The sequence below is a fragment of the Hyaena hyaena genome, unplaced genomic scaffold, assembly GCF_003009895.1.
Source record: "Hyaena hyaena isolate Hyena2069 unplaced genomic scaffold, ASM300989v1 scaffold_3, whole genome shotgun sequence".
Taxonomy (NCBI): Eukaryota; Metazoa; Chordata; class Mammalia; order Carnivora; family Hyaenidae; genus Hyaena; species Hyaena hyaena.
Genome location: NW_024080635.1, coordinates 536,929 through 558,174, shown reverse-complemented (window position 1 = coordinate 558,174; position 21,246 = coordinate 536,929). Strand labels below are relative to the sequence as shown.

General features: G+C 49.9%; 1 protein-coding gene across 1 annotated transcript in view; it reads right to left on the bottom strand.

The window, feature by feature from the left end:
• CSMD2 (CUB and Sushi multiple domains 2) overlaps positions 1-21,246 on the bottom strand; it is a 597,675-nt gene that overhangs the window by 388,769 nt on the left and 187,660 nt on the right. Inside the window, exon 4 of the mRNA XM_039231736.1 lies at positions 10,692-10,886. Within this exon, the coding sequence (XP_039087667.1) occupies positions 10,692-10,886 (195 nt within the window). The remainder of the gene's footprint in view (positions 1-10,691; positions 10,887-21,246) is intronic.

Here is a 21,246-nt window from a genome sequence, read left to right as displayed (position 1 = left end):
CTACAGGACTTGGCAGCTGGGAGGGGTGAGTTCCAAATTTGGGGCATGAAAATCTGCAGGAGTGAAAGATGCCTCCTGTGGCAGGGAACCCAGGAGTGAAAGGTGCCTTTTGTAGTGGGGAAGGCAAGCAGGGGTTCAGTTTTGGATCCCAGGGCTGAGTGTGTATGTGGGGTGTCCTGGTGGAGCTGATGGCTGGGTATACAGAAGCAGTGTGGGATGGAGGTCAAGGTGAGTTTATTCGGTGGTCCCAAACTAGTCTCATTAATGTCATTCTACAGGGTCAAGTTCTATTTCAAGAGAATGCACCTACCTCTATATGCCAACTCTGATAGTGAAGAGGTTGCTCTAATCATCAAGGCCTGAACAAGTGGCAGCGGCAGGGGGAGGAAGAGAAGGAACAGAAAGGATTCAAGAGCCAGGCAGAGGAGAAGAGAGAGGACGCAGTCTCCACCAGGAGTGGCCAGCAAAGGAGAAGAAGAGGGAGAGAGGACGTGGAGGTTTCTAACTGGGCAGCAGGGTGGATTGTGATGCTATTTGGGTAAACAGGGGCCCCGGAGGAGAAGCAGTTCTGCGGGGGGTGGTGATGGCCCTCCTCCACTGCCCCTCTGCACTTGCAGGCTGAGTGTGAGCTGCTGAGGGCAAACACACGGCGATGTCCATGGAGAGAATGAGCGGGGGGACCTGCAAGGCCAGGAGTCAGCAGGATGACGAGCAGCTCTGGCTCCATGGGAGTAAAGAAGGCCCGGCAAGAAGCGACATTTAACCATCAGTAGGCAGAAGCAAAGGCATCTGAAAGGAAGTTGCGTTAAGAGCCGTCAGGGTAAGGCCAGAGGGGAAGCCCAGGGGCGGAGTGGAGGGCGAGGGAGCAGTGTCAAGGGTGTGGGACAGAGTGGCGAGCCCTGAGTCCACACTGTCCCACTTGCTCGGGCCCGCGGGTCCAGGTGGACAGCACAGCAGCAGGCAATGCTGGATGGGAGCAGGTAGGGGGTGAGGCAGGGGACACTCAGGAGCCTCTGCATAGCTCTTCTTGGAATTCTAAGTCATCCTACACTGTCCTCAGCCTCAGCCCAACCAAGACCACCTTGTGCTCTCCTCCCACTGAACCTGACCTTCTGGTGTTTCCTTCCCAGAGACTGTCAGCGCTGTCTACCCAGTGTCTCATGCCAGAGGCTGGGGCCATCAGTAGCTTCTCCCACAGGCCACACGCAGCCAGGGACCAAACCCCGTCCCTCCTTATAAGTGACTCCTGACGGGCCTCTCATCTATCAGCCTTGCACCTGCTCTGCGCAAAGCCTCGTTCTGGTCCAAGTCAACCACAGCCTTCCTTGTCTCCAAACATCCCTCATGCTCCAGCCTGTCATTCTTCACCAGAAGCCTGAGTGATCCAGGAAACACAGACCTGAGGACGCCACTCCTCTCTGTAAGAACCTTCAGTAACTCCCACTGGCACTCAGGATAGAATTGAATATCCGTGGCTTACAAGGACCTTACAGAGCCTTGCCTCTTACCGGTCTCTCCCCGCCTGCTTCCTACCACCACGCTGGCCTCCTCCTGGCTCTTCTCATGTATCAAGCTTCTCCTTGCTCCAGGACCTGGAAAGTGCCATTTTCTCTTTCTGGAACTTTCTTCTCTACCTCCCCTCTTCCCTGGCTGGCCCCTCCTCAGCCTTTGGGTACCAGCCCAAGTGTCACTTCCTCAAGGATCTTTCCCCCTAGCTGATGTTTTCGAAGCACGACATACTTTCCCATAATGAATTATTTCCCCAAATTAATTAATAAAAATGCCATTTATTTAATGGCTAGACTGTAAATGCCATGAGGGCAGGAGTCGTGTCTGTGGGCAGCAGGCCTGGCACAGGTCTCCTCAGTCACTGTGGTTTGGTGGCGTCCAGCCCCTCATTGCCATTTCTAAGCGCCTTCTGCCGTCCAGAAGCCTCTATGGTCAGGGGCTTTGGGAAATTTCATTCCAGGTGTGAGTTGTAAGTTTCACCTTAAGAAATGTCTTTTAGAACAACACACCTTTGCCTCTGGACCCAGAACTTCAGGAGCAGTACTCTCCAGCTGGGAAGTACAAAGGACTGTTAGGATTAAGCAAAGGGTTTAATGGAGCCTTGGGGCCACTCAGCTCTGAAGAAATGAAAATGGTCCCAGCATTCACCAACCTTCCTGGCAAATGGCAGGCAGTTCATAAACATTTGTTGAACAAAGAAATGAAACAAGACATGGAAGTTCAGAGAGGTTAAGTAACTCCCCTAAGGCCACACAGTGAAGGGGAGTCAGGAATCCAGCTGGGTCTCCTGGCATGAGAACTGTGGTCTCTTTCAGGATACCATATGTCCCCGCTTGAAAGCAGTCTGGTAAAGCCATCCTGAGATCCTCAAAGCTCTTCGTGATGATCAATGATTTCTAGACCATGATGGAATTGAGGACTTGAGAGCTTGAGGCTCTCTGGCTGGAGCCGCCAGTCCCCTCCTTGGAAGGTGGCACCTTTACATTTACATCCCTGCCTCTCGGGCTCCTCTGACACCCTTTTCCTGAACTATCCTGTTTTGATTGAAGATGCTCTGAAAGTTGTTTGGAGATTTTCTCACACTTTAAACAAGGCGCCATATTTCATGGTTACAACTTCAGAGCCATAAAATATAACCTTCAGCTGACACCACGGTCCTAAAATATTAATTTACACTTCCTCCTTCTCTGGGAATGGGTATTCCGCAGCGCCATTAAGTCGTGTATATTCAAAGGTGCAGGTGTGTTAGGCTGAGAGTTGCCCTTCCAAGTTTATGACGTTATTTATGATCAACTTTAAGTTCCACTGAAATTTCTTCAATTAACTATAATTTTAGAGAACTATCCCTTGGCCCCCTTGGGTGTCTGCTAACTCTCCAGTGACTCACAAATTTCAGGTAGGGACGGTGGAACCTGCATCCCACCCCTCCCCTCCCTGCATTTTAGGCCAGCACCAGTGCAGGGGCCTGGAGGCCTGCAAGCTTGGGGGGGGGGGGGGCTCTGCTCTGGGCTTCTGTTCATATCCTCCACCCCCAGGCTACTCTGCCTCTGAGGAAACAAAAATCCCCAAAGGTCTCAGGGGAGAAGCAGCCATCTGACAACTCAAATGTGAGGCAAAGGGAGCCTGGGTGCAAGTGCCCCAAAGCCTCGATGCTCCCTCTTTTCCTTGCGCTGTGTGGCTCAGTGTCCCCGGGGGCCCCAGGACCTGCTCAATCTCATCAGTGCCCTCTGTTGGCTTTATCAAGGACACCCCTTCTTAAAATTAAAAAAATTGCATGGATGCCTGGGCGGCTCAGTGGTTAAGCGTCCGACTTGGGCTCAGGTCATGATCTCACGGTCCGTGAGTTCGAGCCCCACGTTGGGCTCTGTGCCAACAGCTCAGAGCCTGGTGCCCACTTTGGAGTCTGTAACTCCCCCTCCCTCTCTCTCTGCCCCTCCCCTACTCACACTCTGTCTCTCAAAAATAAACAAACATTTAAAAAAAAAAAGAATGAAAGTAGCCCCCAGCAGCCCCTGGCTCCCTCCCTACAGCTCGTGGGACAGGCTACAGAGGAAGTCAAGGGTGAGTCACAGGAGACTGGGCAGTCCCTGGCCAGGTAGACTCATCAGGGGGTGCATCTATGCGGATCACCCATGAGGATCAAGCTCTCAGGCCCTGGGCCACAAAGCCGGAATTTCTGGAAGTTAACAGTGTCACTGTGAGTCACCTGCCAGGGATCACAGGCCATTGTTCTTGGCTGCGGGCAACAATGATGGTCAAGAAGACGGCTGGTAGATACAAGGACTTGGGAAGAATCCTGGCTCCTCTGCCTTCCAGCTGTGCAACCTCGCCTCTCCAGGCCGCAGTTCCCTTGTGTGAAATTGGGGATCACAAAATCTGAACCTCCTGGAGTTTCTCTGAGGATCCTGTGAGGATTAGAGAGTGCAGGGTCTGGCACATAGTTAGTGCTCGATAAATGCCAGCTGGCAGTGGTCGTGGAAGTCAAAATCCAACAGCTAACGCTCACTGAGTCGTCGCTACGAGCAAGGACTTCTGCTGCACGCATGACATTTATCAATTTGAACCTTACCTCCACCTTATGAGTTAAGTAGTGTATTGTTATTATTTACAGGTGAGAAAACAGGGGCACAGAGAGGTTGAGTAACGAGCCCAAGGTCACTCAGCAAGTAGGAGTGGCAAGGCCAGGATTTAAATCCAGAGCCCATTCTGGACACTTCTGCTATAGTAACAGTGATGACAAAGGTGCTTAGAGGACTGGTGACCCCAGTGGCAGAAGAGGAACCCCATAGTTAGGAACGGTGTCTGGGAGCCATGGTACATTCCAGAATCACTCAAGGTCCTCACTGCCTGGATAACTGGTGCTTTCTGCCTGTTGTGTATATAAGCAGCCAAAGGCGCCCTGAGCACAGCTCTCAGACCCCCTCTGCCATCTGCAGTGCCACCTTAGGGTCTTGTATCCCCTTTCTACCTCTTTTCAGCTCAGAAATTCTCCCAGACAAGAACTAATACCCCCGCTTGGATGTCTCATGGGCATCTCAGACTTCGCCTAGACAAAATGGGCTCTTGATGCCCCTGAGGCACATGCCCCCCCTACGCCCTGTCCTAGTCATCCCCTTCTCAGTTATGGACATTCCCACCCTGCCAGCATCTAGAAAGAGCCTAGGAGTCAACCTTGATCCTTTATTCCATCAGCAAAGCTGTTGGCCATGCCCCCAAACCACGGTCCCAGTCTCCCCTCTATCTCTGCCATGGCCACCTGGGACCCAAATGCAGAATCTCCAGCCTGCTTGCCTGCAACAGCTGCCACCTAGCTGGCCCTCCTGGTTGCACCTCTTGCCCACTACAGTCCCTCTCATTCTAGCATCCAGAAAGATCTTTTTAAAAAATTAAGTTCAAGTGCACCACACCTGTGCTTAAAATTCTTCCCTGGCTCCCTCCCAAGCTTCGAACCAAACCCAAACTTCTTGTTCTGCACCACTATAGCACCCCCTCTCCCCCATTCTGCTTTGCCACATGGGACTGTGTTCTAATTCTCTAATATGTCAAACCCTCTCCTGCCCCAGGGCCTTTGCACCAGTCATTCATTTTGTAGGGAATGTCCTTCTCCTGGTCTTCACATAACAGGCTCCTCTTATCATTCAGGACTCTGATCAGATGTCACCTCCTCAGAGAGTCCCCTCCTGACAGCTCCATCTAAAGTAGCCTTCCTGTCACTAGCTGCTTTATTTCCCTCATGATCTGAAATTTGTTTATTTGATTTTTATCTGTTTTCTGCCTCCTAGATGCTCAAATGTAAACCCATGAGATCATGGATCTGGTCTGACTTTTCGTCACTGCAAATCTCTGTATCTAGAACAGAAACTATCTAGCAATTGGCACTTCATAACTAAGGATTGAGTTAATAATACTGGCACACAGTAGGCACGCATGAAAAGCTGCTGAATCCCGAGTGAACAACTAACCCTTCAAGGCCACTACTCGTGTTCCGCACTTTGAAACTCAGAGAGGCTTAGCAACACACCGGTGACCCGCAGCTATGAGCTGGCACAGGGCTGACTTGGGCTTGTCTGACTCCGTGCTCCTTCCATACTCAGCACACTGCCTCTCTCTTGCATTCTGCACGGTCCGCCCCACCCCTCCCCCCTACCCCGGGGCTACAAAATCTGGAATGCAGCTTGTCTGTGCTTCTGCAGACCAGAGCCCACCCCCCTGTCAGGGCACAGCCTACACGTCTGGCTTGAACCTCTGAGGCCAAGCATTTCTCACTCAGGCTGCTTTCTCTCCACCTCCCTCTCAGCACCCAGCACATCTGAACCCTGTTCCTTCTCCATGCAGTCTTCTTTGCTCCAGGGCCAATGCCCCTCACAAGTTAGAGGCCATTTCCTAAAACCCACATGGTCTTCCTTCTTGTGATTCAAGCTTGGAGCCTCCCAGGGTGAAGGTGCCCAGAAAGACACAAAGCAAAGCAGGGGTCACGAGCCCTGCCTCCTTCCCTCTGCTAGCTAGACCAAGCCTCAATGTGCCAGCAGCCTTGGGATGGGCCTCGATGGAAGTCAGCCTCACACCTGCTCTGTCCCTGATCCCAGTCGGTCCTTACTCCCCCTTAGCCTGGGCTGTGTCCCCAGACTGAGTCTACCTTGCAGGCAGGCATGTGGCATATCCTGTTTGACATAGGGAGACAGTGCCCTCCAGCCTGCTCTGGGAAGCCTTGGACTCAGGCTTTTGTGTCACTCGGTGCTGCTGGGCAGGTGGGCTAAGTCAGGCCAGGAATTTGCCTTTTGGGCTTGTATGCCTACATGATCCTAATGGTGAATAAGACCTATCCAGCTATCCCCTCATTCAGCAAATATTTACGGACCACTGCCCAGTGGATGAGGTTTATCCACTCGCAGATGCCAGCCCTTGAGAGTTCTACACAAGAGGAAAAAAGGCCAAAAGGCTTTAATTCTTCCCGAGTATGAACTGTTAACTCTGGCATGGCCATGGCTCTTGGCATCACGCGGGCACATGAGGAGCAGCCTTAGCTCATAAACAGCTTGGCCTCCTCAGGAAGCACAGTTTGGAAAATCACTTTCAGAAAAACCACTGGCATTATTGAGGACGCTTCTCAGACTATGCTTGTGGCTCATAGTGAATTAGAAACGAGAGGTGGACACAAAGCCCAGAGAACAGGGGAGGCGTGGGGGCTCAGAAGGTGGGAGAGCCACCTGTGATCCTACAGTCTTTGAGTAGGAGCCACATCTCATCCCCCTCAGATGCCAGGGAGCCTCTGGGACTGGGTCCTTCTGGAAGTCACACTTGACATCCGTGGCTGGTTTCCCTGTTGTGTTCCAGAAGAGGGCACTCTCTGGTGTGGCTAAATTGGAAGGTACTTAGAGAGGACTTAGAAAGATCAGCCTGGGAGTCTTTCTGGAAGGGCCTTGTTCGTGCTAAGGAATCTGAACCTGACCTATTGTCATTCTAAGCAACAAGTGATCCTGTCAGATCTGTGGCTTAAAAAGTTCGCTCCAGCAATGGAGAATGGACTGGGATGAATGTGGCAGGGAACAGGCAAATGGCCCATCACCAGGTGTTACTGGATGGGGCCCCCAAACACTGGCAGAGGCATGGAGGGGAGGGCTGCGGCAGAGGGAGATGCGCCAGGGCACGGTGGCTGATGGTGCAAGGGGCGTCTGGCTTGGCCACCTTGGATAGCGACACTCCTCACCGAGCTGGGGAACACAGCAAAAAGAGCAGGTTTGGGAAGACAGGGTTAGATTTTGGATGTACCCCATTCGCAGCACACTCTGGGGAAAGGTCAGTGGAGTCTGAGACCCACGTGGACCCGAAGCATAGGAGAGAGGATGGAGCTGGGGACAGAGACTAGACAGCCACCTCCACACAATAATTAGAAGCCATGTAGTGGATGAGAAATTCCAAGAGATGCTATATGTTTCCAGAGATGAGGCCATGCTGAGCTCTCCAGCATTCAAGGGGAAGAATGGCCATCATCTAAGAGGCCAAAAGAGGAAGGAGAGAGGCTTGGGAGACAGTCGTGCCCCACAAAGGCACCCCATGCCCATGAACCACTGTTGTGATATGAGTGCTGGGGAGGCATCGTCCCTGTACACTCTGCCCCCCACATCCTGCCATATAGGCACTAGACTGGGGACAGTCAGCCAACCCGGCAAAGGAAGCCTCCAGGAGGTGGCCCTTATCATTTATCTTTCACTAGTAGATTAATAAAGAAAAGTATTTTCACAGCCAGTCAAGTTTCTTCCAGGTGAAAGCTCTCTTTGTTCAAGACAATACCACCTGATACCTACATAGCTTGGCTGGGAAGGGATGCTTCTATAGGGAGATGGCAAAGCCAAGAGGCAATGGCTTTTGTGCCTAAGTTGACACACGTCCCACAGGGGGGTCCAAGTTAAGAGGCACCAAGTGGAGGAGGTTGGAAGGAGATGAGAGGGGCAATGTCTGCCCTCAGGGAAGCCTGAGTCTGCCAAGACAGAAGCCAGGGACAAGCTTCCAGGGAGAAGGAGCCGGAAGCTTTGGAGGCTCACGATTGCTCAGACTTTCATTTTATGCCATTTGCATTGCTGGGATGTAGACTCCCTGTGTTGCCGCAAACCTTCAACAAAGGCCACGCTGCATGCAAACACCTTTGCCAGTGGGTTGTGCTTTTTGTTTTGTTTTGTTTTGTTTTGTTTTTCCCCCAGGACAGGAAGAGATGGAAGAAAGACAGGCCAAGTTCCTGACCTAAGTTAGCAGAGCAGAACCCAGGGAGTTGAGCATGGCGGTTGAGTTTCAGGTTCAGAGAGGGCTGAAGCTGACGAAGATCCCCGAAGACACGGGCAGGGTAGTGGATTTCCACCTTATTGAGGTAGATATTGACGTGAAGTATATTGCATAGGACGGGTGACAGCCCCTCTGCTCCTGACACTTGGGCTGCCTCTATTTTTTAGTTTCCATATTAAAAGAGTGTGGTATTGATAGTGTTGTGGGAGGAAAGAGAACTGTGGGTTTTGTTTCACACCTAGAATACTTGATTCCATTTACTCTCAGGTTTCATATTCTATTATCATATCCAACTCTTGACACCCTTCCTTGGAAGGTCAGAGTGTTCAACGGTGGCACCCTCTGGGCAGGGAGTGGGCAGGGATGCTCTAAGAGGAGTGGAGACAGCAGTCTCCAGCCCTCATTGGCCACTCAGGGCCATACACCTGTGTGGAGGGGCCCAGGTCTCACCTGATGGGTTTGGTCATTCCTGATACCAATCATGTGATGAGAAGCACACCCCAAGTTAGAATGGGGCCTAAGAGGAGGACTTAGGAAGGCGAGAAGGGAGACTCTAGTGCCCTTGGGTTCCACCACGATAGACCAAAATGAGTGACAGGGAGTAAACAAACATGGAGGCGGATGGCAACTCACACTGCCCGGGTGTGGCTTGCCTGCTAGGAATGAATTCATAGCCGTGTGTGGGCTCAAGAAAGGGTAATGTGATCAATTAATCATGCCTGCCATTGGAGTGGGAGCAAGGGAGGAGAGCTTTGTGCCAAGTATTTTCCACCCCTGGTGTAGACAGTATAAAGGGTGTGCTCATATGGCCGGAGTGGGGAACTTGTCTCTTCGAGTTAGTCTTTGGATAGTAATTACAGAAAGCCTGCCTTTAAGAGAAAGGGAAAACTTGAACCCAAAGGGAGCTACATGTTCCAATCATTTCTCGACTCCTTGAAATGATCCCCGCCCCCCCCCCTCCCCAGACCTATATCTGAGTGTTCTGGGATCCATACAATTTAAAGACGAGAGTTTCAAGAAGAAAAGAGTGGTCAATAGTGCAGAAGGCTGTTGAGAGGTCAAAAAATATAAGGGCCAAGACAATTCCCATCTGATTTGGCAACATGATGCAGAATATTGGGGCCAAAGGCCAGTCTGCAGAGGAGTAAATGGGCGGTGGGGCGAGAGACCAGGCTGGATGGAGCTTTTGAGATGCTAGGTGTTCCTGGTGGCCTGGGGAAACGCTACAGTGCAATGTCACAGCCATTAAAAGGTGACCTAAAAAATCTACATGCATGATAATCTCAATTATACACATATTCATAATTTATGCATAGTGCAGTGTGTATTGGAAGATGAGAAGGAAATACCTGAAAATCACTATTAAAATGGGTAAATTTTGTTTCTTCTTTACTCCTCTTTTCTGTATTTTATAAGATCATTTGAAATGATCATATGTTATTTTTGTCATCATATTACAAGAATGGGAAATTACTCTGGAAATAAATTCAGTTATTATGGGGTGGAGGGGCAATAAGAAATAGGCTGGGAAGGTGTGTCTGGGTGGCTCAGTCGGTTAAGCATCTGACTTTGGCTCAGGTCAGGATCTCACCATTCGTGGGTTGGGGCCCCATGTCGGGCTCTGTGCTGACAGCTCAGAGCCTGGAGCCTGCTTCAGATTCTGTGTCTCCCTCTCTCTTTCTGCCCCTTCCGCTCTTACACTCTTTCTCTGCCCCTCAAAAATAAATACATGCTAAAAAATAATTTTAAAAAAATAGGCTGGGAAGAGGGTGACCACTGTCCTTGTTTGCCCGGGACTTAGGGCACTTCCAGGATGTGGGACTTCCAGAGCTAAAAATGGGGAAATCCCAGGGAAACCAGGGTAAGTTGGGCCACCGTAGCTGGGAGGCTGAAGCTGATATAGCACCAAAGGGAGGTAATGGGGTTTGGGGAGGCTGTTGGGGTAAAGAGGTTTTGAGCATATCTGGAGGCTGAGAAGACTCCGTTAAACAGGGAGAGAGGCTGAATTTATAGGAAAGAGAAAAGAATAATTGCCAGGGTGGGGTCGGTAGGAACAAAAGCAGCTGAGGGAGATCCATGCACAGGACAGACTCTGTAATGGAAAACAAAAGATGTTTCTTCTAGACAGGAGAGCAGACTGGCTAACGGTAAGTTTGTTGATGTAGGGAAGGGGATTGAGGGAGGGAACACTTGAGGGCTAGAAGACCAGTGAGGCTGAGAAGACTCTAGAATAGCTGGGGACCCTGAGGACCTTCGGTGGCCCCCAGACATGCGCTCCCCATAGCGGGGACCCCAGGCCTTGCTGGAGTGCATAGTAACTTCCCCACTGAAGATCAGGTCCCACTGGAAGTCCCCTCCTCCCCTCCAGTCACTGCCCACCTCCCAGACCCTCCTGGGTCACCTACCTCTGCAGGAGGGCAGGGGGAAGTCCCACGTGGCACTGTTCTTAGAGCCAGCGTGACAGGTGAGCACGGCGTGGCCCTCCAGGAAGAAGCCGGGGTTGCAGCTGTAGCGGACCTTGTCCCCGAGGTTGAAGGTGGAGCCCTGCTGGACGCCGTTGGGCAGCCGCCCGGGGTTCCCACACGTGTGGCTGGGGAGAACTGTGAGAGGGAGACATGCAGCCCGTGAGCTGAGCTCGAACCCCGACACCTGCATCCACGCAGCACCCGCCCAGGCGGGCCGGCCCTCTCATTTCTCCTGCAGACAGGCCGGCCCTCTCAAGGCTGCCTAGTCCCTCCATACCATCCGTGGTCATGCATTAAGGAGGAGCCACACTGGTAACCAGCCATCCAGGTTTCCCACCTCTTCCCCTGCACAGCCATGGCTGTGGATTACGTTGGTCCCATCACTCGAGATGCCCCAGGGAAACCACTTTAATCTCTTGGGTTTGCTTGCCCTGATTTCAGACTCCACACTCCTCACCACCAGGGAACGGACGCAGAGCATGGCATGGACTAGGTGCTCATTAAACCCAGTGTCCTTTCTTTCATGTGCGTCTGCCCTGGCCCCCAGAGGGGTACTTTGGCCCAGCAGGTTTGGGAGACTCGAAGGGGTCATTAACGCTGGAACAGGCAGTGGAGTGGGAAGGCGAGAACCAGAGCTCTGATCTGGCTGAGCCATTTAAAGGGGGAGACGGGGAGCTGGAGAATACGATGTACAGCGTGCGACCGGTCCCTAAGCAATCACGGCCAGCTGCGTGTGTAGTCTCATTACCCAGAGGATACCGCTAAGGGTGCAAGAGCATCATGACCTGCCAGTCTGAGCGGGGAGGCTGGGTGCGACTCCTCTGCCCGAGTCGCTTGTTCAACCTGACCCAGCTCCCCCAGCCCTCTGCCTTTCTCCCCAGAGTTGGAACTGCCTGTGCCCTGAAGGTCACACCTCCTACCAACCCAGGATGTACCCACAGGGCAAGGACAGCGGCTCAAAGCCACATCTAGAGGGCCATCCAAATACGTGTCCATCACCAGCGATGATTTACTGAGGCATCACTGAGAGGCTGTGGAGCAGGGCGGTGGGGAGTATAGATTCAAGAACTTGGGTTCACATCCTGGCCTGATGGCTTGCTACCTGTGGGCTCCCGAGCAAGTCTCTTAACCCCCTGTGCCTCAGTCTCCTCACTTGCAAGACAGGGACCACAATGGCACCTTCCTCCCTCATGGGGTATTTATGAGAATTAAATGAGCTAAGATTTGGAAAGTGCTTAGGACAGAGCCAGGCACACAGTGAGTGTGCCACATGTGAGTCTGAGCTCCCAGTCCACAGTCAATGGGAGGTGTGCATAATTCAAGGTATCTCAAATGTTATGATAGGAAAGGGACCAGGCAGGAAACCAAATCCAGTCTGGGGCAGTCAGAGATGGCTCCCTGGAAGAGGTGACACCTATGCTGGATCCTGAGAGATGAGTAAGAATTAACTAGGTCAAAGAGTGTTCCAGGAAGAGGAAATATGTATAAATGCCCTGAGGCCAGAGATAACCTAGGAGCTCAGGCAGCCTGAAACAAGAGGGCAGGGTAGCGAGGATGAGGAGTAAAGATGAAGTGGAGGTGGTGAGTCTGGATTCTAGACAGCTTCCCAGGCCCTTGCTGTACCCTCTTCCTGACCACGTTGTTGTCTTCCAGGACCCTCTCTACCAGCACTGATGTTATAACCCTCCGAAAGAAATCTGTCCCTCTCTCTTCTTATCCTCCCCTTCCAGGAGGAGAAAGTATAGTGTAGAGAGAAATGGCCGACTTGGAATCACCATGACCTGGGTCTACAACCAGGTACTGTGTGGCCTTGAGTCATGTGACCTCTCTATGTCTTGGCTTCCTCACCTGAGAAAGGAGAACAGTAATTATCGAGTGGCTGAGGGCATTACAAATAATAGATGAGGCATGGCTGACACAGTGCCCAGCACACAGTAGGTACTCTGAAAATGGCAGATGCAATATTCCATCAGGCCACAGGCTAGGAGGGCAGGGTGTCCCCTGGGAGCCTAACACAATACTCTGGCACTTGTAGGAACATAACTATATGTTCACTAATTGGTTGTTTGGAGGAGTCACTCATCCGTGTAATAATTCCTTCATGCAACAAAAACTTATTGCGGGCCTCCTGTGCTGGGAATATAGCAGTGAACTAGACAAAGCGGGTCCCTGCCCTCAGGAGGCTGATGTTTTTGTGAGTTATCTTGACTGAAGAGCTCTCCATGTCCATTCTCTATCTCTACCAAGTGAAAGGGTTACCCCCATCAACCTGTCCACCAGCCCAGCTCAGCATTTCCCATGATCTCATGCTGCTGGCTTCCTTGGTGTTCCCATGATGCCACACTACTGGATTCCTTGGCATTTCCCATCATCCTGCTGCTGGCCTCCTTCGCTTTTCCCCTGATCCCACGCCGCTGGCTACCTCGGCATTTCCCATGATTCCAAGCTACTGGCTTCCTTGGCGTTTCCCGTGACCGCGCGCCACGGGCTACCTCAGTGTTTCCCGTGATCCCACTCTGCTCGCTACCGCAGCACTTCCCATGATTCCACGCTACTGGCTTCCTCGGCATTTCCCATGATCCCACGCCGCAGGCTTCCTTGGCATTTCCCATGATCCCACGCAGCTGGCTACCTCGAGGTTTCCAGTGGCCCCGCACCGAGGGCCTCCTCAGCTTTTCCTGTGACTTTGCGCCGCGGGCCACCTCTCCGATGAGCTGGCGCTGGCTTGCAGCAGCGGAGGCAGTGACTGTGATGTGTGTGTGTCTGTGAGTGTTGGGGGTTGGAGGGGCGGGCCAGGTAAACATTTGGAGAAGAAAGCAAGCTAAGGTGTGGGGAGGGAGCCAACCAGGGGAAATGGGCTGAGAACTGGTGTAGAACTAACGTTTCATTTTCCGCAACGAGACGCAAAGACCCAATTTAATTAAATTACTAATGTCAAATTTTTAATGAACCTGCTTCTGCTTTGGGCTTTCTTCCTTCGAAATTAATGACTGGAACGTCACCATAAATAAAAGTCGATTCTTTTTAAAAAGTCACTCTCAAACACTCACTGCTCTTTACTTAATGAGCTGTTCATAATCAGACCACTCTGACCTGGCACCTCCACCAAGACTTGGGTGTGATGAATGGGGGTTCATTCCCAACACCACCTCCTTTTTTATCTTGAGCTCCGCTCCTGAGAGGCCACACGGTGAAGGAGGCGGGAGGGCAGATGTTGGGCTCAGAGAGGTGTGGATTCCAATCTCAGCTGAACCACCTCTAGCCGTGAGATCTCCAGCCGTAATTGTCACCTCTGGCCTTCAATTCTTCATCTGAAAATACGGATACTTTTTCTTCCCATGGGAGGGTATTGTATTAGTTTTCTGGGGCTATAACAATGTACCACAAACTGGGTGGCTTCAAAAAAAAAAAAAAAGATTCTTATTGTCTGACAATATGCAGGTTTCAAAGCCCAAAATCAAAGTGTTGGCAGGGCCACATCCTTCTGTGGGAAGAACTTGTATGGGGAATTTTTCTTGACTCTTCCTAGCTTCTTTTGGTCTTCAGGCAGTCTTTGGTACTCGTTGGCCTAAAGATGTTTCACTCCCATCCCCCATCTTCACTTGGTATTGTGTCTCTATGTCCAAATTTCACCTCTTTATAAGGACACCAATATATTGGATGGGATTGAGACACACCCTAAGGAGCTCATTTAACTTCATCATCTGCAAAGACCCTATTTCCAAATAAGGTCAAATTCACAGCTACTGGGTGTTTTAGGACTTCAATAGATCTTTTGGGGGACCAATTCAACTAGAGCAGGGCTGTGTGCACAATAAGTAAAATCAGATTTATAAGACCCACTATTGAGTTCCTGGTATGTTTCAGGCCCTGGGCTACAAATGTATTTTACTTAGTCCTCAAAACAATTCAGTGGGATACCTATTATCCTCATTTTATAGATGAAAAAATTGAGGCACAGAGAGTTTAAGTAACTTCCTCCAGGCCACACAGCTAGAAAATGGCAGAGCTAGGTTGTGAATCTCCGTCTTTTTGGCTCCGTTGTTCAGCACTCTTAAATGGACTGTGATACTACTTCTGACAAAGTGCCCACCACATAGTGGGTGCTTAATCAACCAGAGTGCCCTTCCTCCCTCCATCATTGTAGGTGCTACAGATGAAGGGTGATTAACTGACTGTCCAGATTTAATAGTCTGCTTTTTTTCCTCCAGTCTGATTTACTAACCTTGTATTTTTTAATCATGTCAAGGGCAGCATTTAAAGTGTGGGCTTCTGTAATGTATCTGATGCGCAACCTTCTGGACAGACAGAGGAGGTCGGAGATAAGCCACAAAGCAAGCCTTCGAGGTGAGGCATTCTTTGATTTTTTGATTTTGTCCATGTGTTTTTTGGCACAGACATTATAGCTATTCATGCTCTCCTATCTATAAAACTTCCCTTTGATTGCTTACAAAATGAAGAGTGGGATATTTACATCCAGCGCAGCCCAGGACAATATTATTAAAGCTGTGCCTGACATTGAACAATTCCATTGTAGATTAGCTGCGGGGAATTCTGTCCCTTCTACAAAGCCTGGCTCTTGCCAATCAACATAATATTCTCAGTGATTGTATGACAATGAATCTCCTCTGTGGTTGGAGTGCAGCAAAAGCTACACTGTACCTTCTTTTATTTTTAATTTGAGACTTTAGTTCCCATATTATAATGAAGAGTCATTTATGCTCTCTGGACAAGCACCCTCCATATGTTTTGATTTCTTATCTTCCATCAAGTCACTTGTTTCATCTCCATGGCCATACGGTTGATACTAAGTGGCAGGATGGCTGGGAAAAAAGGATTCAGAGAGAAGGATTCCATTTCCCACAACCCTCAACATGGAAAGAGGAGATGGCGTTTCCTCTGTGTGTGTGTGTGTGTGTGTGTTTGCACGCAAACACATGGATGTGACTGAGGGCTAGTGGGCATAGTCAGAGGAGAGAGGAATAAAAACCATTGTCTTCTGAGTACCTACTTCTGCATCACACATGATCTTAGTTATTTTTTTTTACATTTTTTAATGTTTATTTCTGAGAGACAGAGCACAAGTAGGGGAGGGGCAGAGAGAGAGGGAGACACAGAATCTAAAGCAGGCTCCAGGCTCTGAGCTGTCAGTATAGAGCCTGATGCAGGGCTCGAACTCACACACCGTGAGATGACGACCTGAGCCGAAGTCAGACGCTTAGCCAACTGAGCCACCCAGGTGCCCCTGATCTTCGTTATTATTTATAACTCTCTTACTTTTAGCTGTTTGGCCTTGTAAACATAGTTTATTGCACACTTACTATGTGCTGTCCTCAGTGCCATGTGCTTTGTCTATATTTCTATGCTCAGAGAATTGTGTACACTTGCTGTCTCCACTTCATCTCCTCCCATCTGAGATTTTACATATTTGATACATTTAATAGTCTTTGTCTCACCCTGCTACTATGTAAGGTCCATAAAGACAGTTTTTAATCTCTTTTGTTCACTTCTGTGTCCCAATTCCTAGAACACTGTACCTCATGTATAATAATACTTTGGTAAAAGCTTCTAGAATGACTTAATGATCTTACTTAATCCTTCCAGCAACCCATTGAGAGAGATGCGATTATTATCCCTTGTAGAGATGAGCATGATCGCCTGAGAGCCTGGGCCATCTACTCGAGGCCACATGGCTCACTGCAGGGGAAGGCTGGGTTTCCACAGCAATGCCTGGCGGGTGAGCCCTTTGCATCTGCACTAGGCTATGCTTGCACCAGCCGCTCCATAGAGTCCACAGTGACTGGTGTCTCCTGAGATATCCTCATAGGGGATTCACAGTCCTTCTCCTTGGAGATGTCTTGAGGCGTCAACCAGAGCCTGGTCCTGTCCATTCCCTGCTGCCTGTCAATCAAACAAAGGCAAGGGTGCCAGGGCCTTGGACGGGGTATGCCACCCCCCAGTTCACAGGGTGCTGTTCCGTCAGGCCCTTCCCTGACCGGTGCCGGATGTAAGCTCTCCACTGTGAGCATGTTCTCTTGGCTCTTGTTTGTAGTTTTGCCACCTTCAGCATCAGGGGCACGTGGGGGGTTTCATAAAGATGCTGATGCCTGTCCCCAGCCTACTGAATCAGAGGTAGAGCTGCTCTCATCTAGGCGACTGCAAAGTGGAACTGAGATTGACAACCACTCATGGTGACCTTTTCATGTCGGCTATTCCATTAACGCCGTTGGGTTTATCTCTCTGAGCTGTGAACTGTTCAGTCTCCAGGGCTTTTCTTGTGGCTGGACTTTGACTTCTGGGGGGCAGCAAGCTGGCCTCTCTCCCGGACTTCACTGTGCTCCATAAATCAGACCAGCCCTAGCCTTCCCTCTCCTTTGTGTTCCTCATCATCCCTGCCCCGGACTTCTGCACCCCACTCTGATCTCCTCACCTCTGCTGTTGCCCCTCCAATGCACTGGCCCCACTAGTGCTGGAGTGAGCACTCCAGAACAGCAAATTCACCATGGCCCTGCCTTGTTCACACCCCACGAGGGGTACACGTGCCCAAAGTGCTTCCCTACCACCAGGGTATGGCAAATGCAGGCCCTCTGGTCTTTTGCTTGATTAATACAAGAATAATGATTCGAAAAATTAATATAAAGAAAAAGAAAACTCTGACTGCGTTCCCATTGCTGTCAGGATAAATCAAAGCTTGGCCTCATGCAGCCCTGTCCGTCCATGATGGGACCCTTGCTGACAGCTTCTGCTTTATCTCCTGGTCCCCCAATCTTATCCCCTCCACTATTGCTATTCTAAACCACAGGCACCCTAAGCACATTTTGCTTTTCTCTCAAATTTTCCATCTGGAAAATTCCTACTCATCCTTCAAAGCCACATTAAATATCACTTTCTCTGGGAAGCCCTCCTTGATACCCTTCGTGTCTTGGAGAAACTAAAATCCCAGGAGAACACGTTTGTGATAGAAAGTAAATCCAAGCATAACACCACTGGCATTTGGCTCCCAGAATCCTGGAACTCCCAGCCCATCAACTATAGAGACCCTCCCCCCTCACCCCATCATCTCAGCATTTTGTGATCTCGCGTCCCACATTTTACACGATTGGGGATTTGGGATCCCATTTACAGAATTATGTTGGAATTTTAGTTGCACCTCAATTCCTCCACTTGTCATACAACATTGCAACTCATTCATCCATTCATTTACAATGCCCTGGTTTCCAAGCAGGAGCTAGGCCTGCTTGTAATTGTTTGTTTAGGTGTCTGTTTCATCTCTGGACTCCCCCGAGGGGCAGGAATGACTTCTTTATTTATCCAGTGTTTGACTTAATGCCTGGCAGGAAGAGGGTGCCTAATTGGAATGTGTTGAATGAATTTTATATGTGTACATATATATAATGTATATCATATAAATATAAGAATATGCATTATATATTAGCATATATATATATATAAAGCATTAAACTAGTGCAGGGTTGGCAAACTATTTTCTGTGGAGGACCAGCTAGCAAATATTTTTGGCCCTGCCTTATGGGATCTGTCTCAATGATTCAGCTCTCCCACTGTGGTGCAAAAGCATCCACAGACAACACGTGTGCCAATAAAACTTTACTTAGAAAACAGGCAGCCAGCCCACGAACCATAGCTGGGCAGTCCTGAACTGGTGTTTATTCAGTTATGCCCTTAGCTCAGGGGTACGACTTTTTCCCCCTAGTCATCAAAGACGGGAAGGGGCTGGGAGGACAGTGAACCAAGCAGGTGAGAGCCCTAGACAGAGATGACCAGTAGGAAGTGGGGAGGGCAAACACAGGCAGTAAGCCCCTGAGGACTGAGACCAAAGTCACGTTTCCTTTCCCCCTTCAGTTTGGCCCTGGAAATAGGTGGCACTGTGCTGGCTGCAGGGAAGGGCTTGCCTATGTTCAGTCTCTACGCTTTCCCATTAAAATCAAATGTATCTTAGTCTTCATGCTACTCTTTTTTTTTAATGTTTGTTTAGTTTTGAGAGAGAGAGACAATGAGCGGGAGGGAAAAGGGTGGTGGACAGAGGATCCAAAGTGGGCTCTGCACTCACAGCAGAGAGCCCATGTGGGGCTTGAACCCACAAACTGTGAGATTATGACCCGAGCCGAAGTCAGGCACTCCACCGACTGAGCCACCCAGGTGCCCCAGTCTTTACGCTACTCTTTAGGTTGGCATTCATGAACCCCACTCTAGGAAAAAGAGCTAAATTTAGAGAGCCAAAGAGGCACACAGCTAATTGTAATGATAATAATGGTCACCGTTCAGATGTTTAACATGAGCTGGGCACTCCTCTGCTCAGCACTTTATCTGGGCTCTTCTATTTCATCTTCCCCTGACAGAGGAAGCATGGTTGTCCGCTTCTGAGGGCTGGGGGATGAGGAACAGGGGCTAACTGCCACCCAGTGTCAACACTGCTGGTTGGGATCAGGGCTGGGGTTGAAACTCGAGCCATTTGACCACAGTGCTGTGTCCTTCATCAGGTGGTAACCTTGATCTCACCAGCTTCAAGGCTGCTTTCCCAGCATGGAGCCGGTGCTCTGGGCCCCTACACAGTTCCTCTTGCTGCCAGACCCACAGCGTGCCTGACCCACACCCGATCAAACCCTTGTTGGCCTCCTGCTGAGCTGGGGCTGTTCAGGCATCCACTCTCCCACCAGCAGAGGCCACAGAGGGACAGTCAGTGTGGAATTCTCCTTGGCACTTTGTAACCACAGGACCCCAGGGCCTCCTCACTTTTACCTGACATGCTTTAGAAGCAGTACTGAAAAGGCTACATCCTACACCCCAGAATACAGTTGCAGGTGAAAACGAAGCATGCCCAGTTAAATCTGAATTTCAGAGAAACAAATAGTTTTGTTAGCATAAGTATATCCCAAGCAACAGTTGGGATATACTTATACTAAAAAGTATTTGTTATTTGAGATTCAAATTTGATTGGGCACCCTGTATTTTAATTTTCCAGTTTTGGCAACCCTGCCCCAGAGGGGGAGTCACCTCCACATCATGACTTCAGCTTTTTAAGGCACCAGGGATCTCTCTGGAACAAAGGAGAGAGGTAGCCTTTAGAGAACGCAACACTGAACAAAAAGAGAGGCTATGGATGGGGAAGTTCAGGGCCTCCTGGGTGGGGGTTGCATAATTTTGAGGTGCGGCAGGATTACAGGGGAATGGTGGCCTACACTGCCCACTTCTTCCCCCGGGAACTCCCCAAGGGAAGCTCCAGCCTGTGTTACTACACACCAATACGTCCTTCTGCTTCAAGAGCCGGTGGCAAGCCTCAGCCCCTCCAAAGAGCAGCTTTAGACTGGCACAAGGCCCTCCACGATCAGCCTCTGTTGACCTCTGTGGCCCCAAGCCACGCCGCTCCCCCCTCAGCCCTCCCTGCCCCACCCGCACCCAAGCACAGGGACTCTGAGACTTGTCTGGATAGAGCGATGCATGGAGAATCAGTGGGGAAATGCTGCAAAACACGGTCAGTGCTACACTTAGACCAGCTAAATATGCACTTTGGGGCTAAATTTGATTAACTGCGGAATGGAGCCGAGAAATGTTTCCCAAAGTATGTCTCATACAACACTGACAAATAAATTCCATGAGAAAAGCATTCAGTGGGTCAAATAATTCTGTAAAAATACTGCAGAAACTCCATCGTCTAGAACAAACCAATTGTCATAAGTTAATCCAAGAGGTTCTTCAGGAGAGAAACCTGTTTACCCTTACTTAAACAGAATCTCCAAGCATGTAACTTCAGAAACTCTCCTCTCCCTTTTTTGTTTTCCCCCAGAAACACTTATTAACTTCTGAATTGTTCTATGGAGCACATTTTGGAAATTGCTAGAGTCTAAGATAAGAAGAGTTGTTTTGTTTATGTTACTAATCATCACCATCATAAACCGACTAGAGCAATGATAGTTGACACTTATATAGAACTTTCCAGGTTAACATGATTTTTTTTTTTTACAGGCATAATCCCCCTTTGGTACAAGGGGGGGCCAAACCTCTGTTCTTCTGGAAGCCGGGATGGCCTGAGGTTTCCCAGGCTCTATTGGTCAGTAGCTTTGAGGAGTGGGATCAATTCTTATCAAAGCATTAAACTTATCACTTCCAGTTGAACACAGCATATGTTATAAAAGGGTAAAGGCATAGGGTTTTTCTTCCATCTGATACCTTTTAGAACAGTGTATGTCTTCTGTTTGGCTGGGGCAGAATGACCCTGGGTCTGGTGGGCTGGGATTTCCAGAGATTTCTGGCTAGGGCTAGCCTTGCCAGCCCCTCAGCCCTGCCCAGCCACAGAGAGGAAGTCATGAATCCTGAACCAATCTTGGCAAAGAAGCTTGAAGACAGGGAGGCCTGGGCTGGCTTGGCAGGGTAACAGGGGCTCGCAACCCTGGGTGAGGCTGCCCACGGTGGGAATCATCCTTCCTTCCTGGGGCTGTTCCACCAGGCTGTATACTTGGCCTTGCTTTCCCTTAAACCT